Source organism: Chenopodium quinoa, unplaced genomic scaffold, assembly GCF_001683475.1.
Source record: "Chenopodium quinoa cultivar QQ74 unplaced genomic scaffold, ASM168347v1, whole genome shotgun sequence".
NCBI classification, from domain to species: Eukaryota; Viridiplantae; Streptophyta; class Magnoliopsida; order Caryophyllales; family Amaranthaceae; genus Chenopodium; species Chenopodium quinoa.
The window spans coordinates 3,149,644-3,157,031 of NW_018744304.1; the positions used below are offsets into that span (position 1 = coordinate 3,149,644).

Sequence of the window (7,388 nt, forward strand, 5' to 3'; positions counted from 1 at the left end):
GCGATAATTATTGAATACATTAAATTTAGGTGCATATAACCTAATGAGTAATAAAAATTATGTCAAAATAAATCAAAGTCTCATATTATAGTAGAATGTTGGATCGGATCGTAGGATCGTAATAAAATCGTAGGATCGTGTTGAGATCCTACCACCCATAATTAATATTGGAGTAGGATCGTAAGATCCTACAAACTTTAAGATCCTACCAAAGATCCGGATCGATCTCACAATTTTAGATCGTACAATCTAAGATCCGGATCGGGATTTTTACAAAACAATGAGATGCTCCCTTGAAATCTTGTGGAACTTGGAAGGGATATTCATGTGAATGAATACTCAAGATATGTAAAGTGGATTTATTTCATACTTATAGGTTATAATATAATACACTTCCGAAATATTAAAATTGAGTAAATAAGAATTTTATTTTTAGAATTTATTAGTCTTGTTAAAATAAACTGAATATTAACTAAAATAAGTAAAATTTAGGTTAACAAAAACAAACCCTAAATATAAATTAGGTTAATAAAACAAATTTTAAAATTTATTTGAAAAAAATAAACCTTAAATTGACCTTGAACCCAAACCCGAACCATACCCTTCGTTCAATCTAGCCAACCCAAATGTAAAACCTCCCTCCTAAAACCAACCTCTCAAGTGAATGAAACAAATCAAACAATAAAAAAAAAAAGTTCACCAACGACAAACGGCAAGCAGAGAGAACAGGCAAATACGGCACACCAAGACCACAACACCTTCAACAACTCATCACCCAATTCCAAAACTCCATTATTTCCAACGAATCCAAAGAAAAAATCGTCGCTAATCTCGCTAACTTCTCCTACGATCCTTACAACTACGCCATTCTTCGTGACCTCAACGTTTTAGAGCTTTTCATCGACTGCTTAACTGAGCCTAATGAACGTCTCATTGAGTTCGCTGTCGGCGGAATCTGCAACGCCGTTGCTGACCCACAAAATGCTAAGATAGTTTGTGATTGCGGCGGTGTTGCGGCGTTGATTGACTGTCTTTCGAGTCCGGTGAGGAATACGGTCAAGTATGCGATTGCGGGGTTGTATTATTTTGTTAATTTGGTTGATTTGAAAGAGAAGGAAAATGTGGTGGATTTGATTAGTAAGTATTCTCAGGTTGATGGGTTTGCTAATCTTGCTCAGGCTTTGTTGGACAAGATTTCGGAAACATGAATTTCATGTTGAGGTAAATTTTTATCCCTCTTTTACTATTTGGTAGTAATTTCAATGGTTTTATATTGTGTTGAAAGTTTGATTTTGGATTTGAATTTTGTTATAGTTAGTTGAAATTTATGATGATTTTGTGGGTTTAGGATGTTTGAAATTGTGGGATTTTTGTGGGAAGTTTGATGGTGTTGATTTGGTTGATTTCTTTGTGAATTTGATTTCTGGGTATGAATAATTAGGGCTTGTACGTTAACGGTAAAGTAAACCTGATTAGTTTAAGATCGTAAGACAGCTTGGTAAAGGTGGCTTTGCTTATGTCTTTTTGGTCAAAGAAGTTGTTACCGACGCTTCTGCTGCTTCTGGGGGTCTTTCTAATAAGCTTAAAGATCCTTCTTTTCTCTCAGGTTTCTTTCAATCTACTCAATTTTAATTCTTTGCATGTTTAATTGTGATCTTATTCTGAAATGGGGTTTTGGAGGTTGTGGGTGATATTACTTTTGTTTGTGTCAATTGTGTGATTGTAAAGAGAGTCGCGAAGGACAATGATGTAGACGGGATGCGATTCGATCCCATCTCTTGGGTACCACCCCCGAGACTTTAATTAAGGGATTGTGTGAGGTTGATATTGTATGAATTATGGGATTTTGGGGGAGTTTGCTAATTTTTTATTGATTTGAGTTTTGATTTGTGGGTTTATGATTTATGAGGAATTTTGATCTTAATATGGTTAACAATGTACGAGTTGTGTTGAAAGTGTGATTATTTATTATTTTTTGTCTGTTTGATTTTGATTTCTTGATATGTGATGTAAATTGGAAATGAGCTTTGTTTTAGATGATGGGTCTTATGCTATGAAGAAAGTATTGATTCAAAACAACGAGCAGCTGGACTTGGTGAGGGAGGAGATCCGTGTTTCCTCCTTGTTTACACATCCCAATCTGCTTCCCCTTCTTGATCATGCTATCATCAAAGTCAAGGTAATTGACTGCGTTTAGGTCCTTCGCTTTTCCCCTCCCTTGAGCTTTATATATGTTATTAATCCGGAATACAAGGTGTTGAAACTTGAAAGCATGTATGCATGTATATAAATAAGTAAAGTAAAGTATTTTGAAACCACAATTAATTATAAATCCAGTGTAAGGTTTTTCCAATACTTCCTGGAAGCTGCTTTAATCATGTTTGGAAATCGTAATCATGTTTGGAAATCGGAATAGAGTTGGGGAATTCATCATATCTATTGAGCTAGTAGGACTGTTGTTTGGGTAGAAAATGTATTCATTTATATTGTTTAGGAATGGATTTTGTGTGAGTCAATTAATCCTTTGCCAACTGCAACCTTTATAGAGATGCCTCAGGGATGCCAAACTCTATGACACTTATTTTAGTCTTATCTTACTTCTATGCAATTATGCATGGTAACTGTTCCAGAAATTATTCATTAGTGATTCTTCTCTAACCCGTAGACTGCAAAAGTTCTTAATGCTCGTCATCCAAGTTTTGTTGTGCTCTTTTAGTTCTTTTAGTATTACTTGTTCGTCTCTGAAGGAAAACTAATTAAATGTCCGACTATCTGAGAGGTGCTATCTTACGACCCCCTCCTCCTCTCAGTCTCTCTTTATCTTTCGTGGGGTTGTTTGCTCAAAAATAGAATTTATGGGAGTTACTATCGTGTAGTAAACAGGGTTACAGGGTTGTGATCTATTGCCCTCAGATTTAATGTCTGTCATGTGGGATTTAAGAGGAGAAAACATTGGCTCATTGATAGACTAAATTTTCTGGCTTCTTTTAACATCATTTGATGATCTTATCTTATACTCATTCCTTCCTTGGCAGGAGCAGTTGGGCCTGAAAATTTTTATATAGTCATAGGATAAGCACTCTACCCTCTTCAACTCCATTTTTTTCTGTCAAAATTTACATCTATAATCACATCTCAAGTCATGGTTTTACTTTTTTCTACATGTTAGGTCATGATGGTCAGAGTTTTGAACTTCTTGTAATATTTCTATTTTGATTATGGGAACTAATAAATCAAGAATTCCAAGATTCATTTCCTGGACTACGGTGACAGTTTTCTCTTTTAACAAACTGTGAAGTGTTTTCGGGTTTAGAAAGTAACAATCCATATGTAAATCAATGTTGATGTCCATTTCTAGTGTTGTTTCAGAAATTAAAAAGGACGTCTCTATCTTTGGCTAGTGCATGTTGATATGCTTGAGAATTCAAACTTAAAAAGTGTTTTCTTAAACAAATATACGAAGTATAATGCCATCAGTGGGATTGCTTGTTTATTAAATTATTATAGGTTTAATTGTAGGGACTGTTCTGTTCCCTTGATAATTACTAATTGTGTAACTTTTGAGATATTAAGTGTATCCAATGAAAATGAAGTTAAAGGTAAGTAAACAGGCCCATGTGGAATTTTCGGAGCTTTATAGTCTTTCTCAATGTGCAAACAATTGCATGTTCATCACTTCATCAGCTTTCTGTTCTTGCCCTTGGTTGCTGACTTGCTTTATAATAAAGTTGCTGATCATGATTTCAACCTTGTAGCGTTGTAATGTTCTCAGTTTTGCAGATTGTGCATCTGTATATTCATATCTAAAAGTGTCTTTTAATTATTTGTTTGCACTGATTAGGCCACTCAAGAACAATCTTGGAAACATGAAGCGTACCTGTTATTCCCAGTTCATTTGGATGGAACTTTGCTGGACAACTTAACTGCTATGAAATCTAATGAGGAGTTCTTTTCGATTGTGGATGTCCTCCAAATATTTCGTCAGATGAAGTAGAATTGCATTGATTAACAACTTTCTGAGCATATTATAGCAGTTGCCTGAAGATCCTCTGTTCTAGAGAAAACTTGTGGCTTCTTATGTTCTCGTGTTTTCTCGTTCTTTATAATTTTCTTACTATGATGCAAGTGATAGTTTAAATAGTGAATAGCCTTTTTCTTGAGATTCAGCATGAGCATCAATGCTAGAGATTTTGACTTTCTTACTTGGTACAATCTCTACTTTTTTAGATGATATGTTTTGTCTTTTGACACTATCCACAAACTGTACTTTGACTAACTTTTATGGATTATAGTTCAAAAAATACAGTCATGTGGGGTCTTATTAGATTCCTCTTAACTTTTTTATTTATTTATTTTTTTCAAAATATCAACTTTTTGTAATTTTTACTTATTAAAATTAAAGATTTTGTGATTGAACTTTTGCGTTGGCAAACGGGGTTAAAGAAACGTTTCAACTAAAATAGAATGGAAAAAGGAATGAAGTATTAGTTACAAACTGTGCTATTAAACCCTCATTACCTTTTCCTCATTTTCTAATTACCGAACTTGCAAAAACTATAGATTTTATGACCCAATCGACATATTGTGCTGTGCATAGGTTTGTAATTTTGTATTGAAATACATGTTTCTCAGCTTTGTGCAGGACTGAAGCACATGCATCATTTTGATCCTCCATATGCACATAATGATGTCAAACCTGGGAATATTTTAATCACACACAAAAAGGGTCAGGCACCTCGGGCTATATTGATGGACTTCGGAAGTGCCCGTCCTGCTCGAAAGCAAATTCAGTCGCGTGCAGAAGCTTTGCAGCTTCAGGTGCTTTCTTTTTTTTACCAATCATTTTCAATCCCTGTTCTTCTATCAGTTTTTATTTCATGTATATTTTGTTCATATTTCTCATAAGTAGCTGATGTTGAATGAGACCTCTTGTTAGTTTTTTCCCTTGAAGTTCTTACATTGATATGACTTCTTGTGACACTTTGAAGCTTTTAAATCACCTCTAGGGGATCATTGCTCTCATGATCTAACCTTCTTTAATTTTTCCAAAGCTGAATTTATAGGATAACTGAAGTCTAAATTACATCACTAAATCGTCTTTTGTCTTCTTGCTGAGGCAACTGTCTTTATTTCTTTGAAGTTGACCATTGAATTGTTCATATTATTCCATGAGTTGTAACTTTATATATTAAAATTTTCGAGCACCTCCTGGGTCCTGGCTTTATGCTGAAGTGGGATGATTTTATGATGTCAATGTTTCCATTTAATCAAATTAACCTTTGGAGCTGTCTAGTAAATGTGCATTAGTGTCTTTTTTGGGAATATCAGTAGGCATAGTAGCCCAATCTAAAGGTGCTCATATGATATGTTACAAATGGAATGTAGTAGATCATGGCATCAAGCTAAAGCAAGAAGCCAAGCTAACCTATACAACTATCTGGAGTTAGGCTATTTAGAGTAGACCCTTGACCAAATTCATGCTTGTCTCAAATTGTCTAATATGAACATTTTGTGCTGTGTAACAGCATAAGCTATTGAGTTTTCAAACATTTGAAACATAAGAGAAGAGCTTCTTAAAGAGTGGAGTTATCTACTAGATTTACCTCCTTGTGGCAACAAAATATCAAGAAATTAATCTCTATTCTAGTTCTTTTGCATCTTCCATTATGTCCCCAACAAAATAGTTCCATAAATGTTGTATACCTTGTATTGTCCTTCTGAGTATGAAACCTCATAATTTCCCGTACTTGTTAAAGTATCAGAGGCACTTGTTTCTCCGTTTTATAATCTAGTATGCTTGCATGAGAGGCAGGGTTGCTACTATTTTGCTGTCTAGTAATGGTGGAATGCCCTTTCTGATTGGATCTGGTGATAAAAAAATTTCATCTATATAATCATTATAGCTAGGTTTATAAACATCATCTTATGTAGTGTATTTGTCTGCATACATAAGGGTTATGATAAGGGATGAGATGTGGTTGGACTAGGACTAGGTTCTCTGTTCTTATAATTCTGTTCTTGATTTTACTTAAAAAATTGGGATACATTTTGCAGGATTGGGCAGCTGAACACTGTTCTGCCCCTTTTCGTGCTCCTGAGTTGTGGGATTGTCCAAGTCAGTGCAATATCGATGAAAGAACTGATATATGGTCACTAGGATGCACATTGTACGCAATAATGTAAGTACCATTTTTAACACACAGTTTTGGCCTTCACTGTGAAGATCATAATGTGACTCATTCACCAATATCTTTACTTTGATTACTATATTGCAACTTGCTCTGTCTGGTTTCTGTTAATTTTATGGAGTAAAGTTTCCTTTTAGATCCTGTTGCATCAAATTTCCGCTAGATTTCATTGCGTTTGTGATTCTACAGAGTACCTTTACAATTACAATGTAGGAATAACCCGATAAAAAAGTGGGAAAATGAGAGAGAAATCCTACTGATTGAATATTTTTGAGTAACCGAGTAAATGGATTTTGAATGATAATATGTTTAGCAAAAAGAAACATCTTTTGTCACATCACCTATGTTGCTATTTGCAGGTATGGTGTCTCGCCCTTTGAGTATGCGTTGGGAGAATCTGGTGGAAGCCTACAATTGGCCATTGTAAATGTTCAGATAAAATGGCCAGCCGGACCAAAGCCGCCATATCCTGATACACTTCACCAATTTGTGACATGGATGCTTCAGCCTCAAGCTGCTGTTCAATCACGCATTGATGATATCATCATTCATGTTGACAAGTTGATATCCAAGTACTCTGATTAGCTCCGAACATCTATTGGCGGCCATCAAACTCAAACTTGTATGCACAGGTGTATCTTGAAGGATTTTTATACAAATTATTCTGGTCATAGACACACATTACAGTTTAGTAAATTCTGTGTTTGACAAAGGGTTATCAATCGCGCTTATTTACTTTGTCTAATACTTCGTGTAAGTTAGTATTTATATAGATAATTTTTTTGGCGATAGATGTTTTTGTGTAGTAGATTCAGTGTCATTTGTAAACGTTATGTTTTGTTTTACTAGTACTAGTCTGTTACAGTATACTGAAGTTTATATAGTAGTAAAAGGTATTGCTTGGACAATGGCATCACTCAAACTACAGTATTTTATTTTGACATAGGCTTGATTTGCAAAAGGTTTACTGATTACAAATACACACTAAGCCAAAATGAAACAGTAGGATCATTAAGGATCCTTACATAATTTACAAAACAACTCAAGTACACATTACTAAAAGCATTAGTCGTCTCTCGGATCTTGATTGGTAGAATAACCTTGCTGACGACACTGAATAGGTGTTAGCAAGGTTTCCTTACGGATGATGATGAAGTTGATATTGGGACTGTAAACACAAATTTTAAATTTCCAAATTTA

The 7,388-nt window shown here is 34.7% G+C and overlaps 1 protein-coding gene across 3 annotated transcripts; it reads left to right on the forward strand.

Moving 5' to 3' along the window:
• The first annotated feature begins 925 nt into the window (after window positions 1–925).
• Window positions 926–7,110, forward strand: LOC110695647 (serine/threonine-protein kinase 16-like). Of its 3 annotated transcripts, none has more exons than XM_021872859.1 (7): window positions 926–1,060; window positions 1,179–1,221; window positions 2,037–2,179; window positions 3,842–3,985; window positions 4,633–4,818; window positions 6,055–6,179; window positions 6,548–7,110. In XM_021872859.1, exons 3-7 carry the CDS (start codon window positions 2,054–2,056, stop codon window positions 6,771–6,773), a joined length of 807 nt encoding a protein of 268 aa, XP_021728551.1. In that variant the 5' UTR covers window positions 926–1,060; window positions 1,179–1,221; window positions 2,037–2,053; the 3' UTR covers window positions 6,774–7,110. The 3 variants fall into 3 exon arrangements, with proteins under 3 accessions (XP_021728551.1, XP_021728550.1, XP_021728549.1); XM_021872858.1 differs by having other exon boundaries at window positions 968–1,060; window positions 1,152–1,221; XM_021872857.1 differs by lacking the exon at window positions 926–1,060 and having other exon boundaries at window positions 1,088–1,221.
• The last annotated feature ends 278 nt before the right edge of the window (window positions 7,111–7,388 follow it).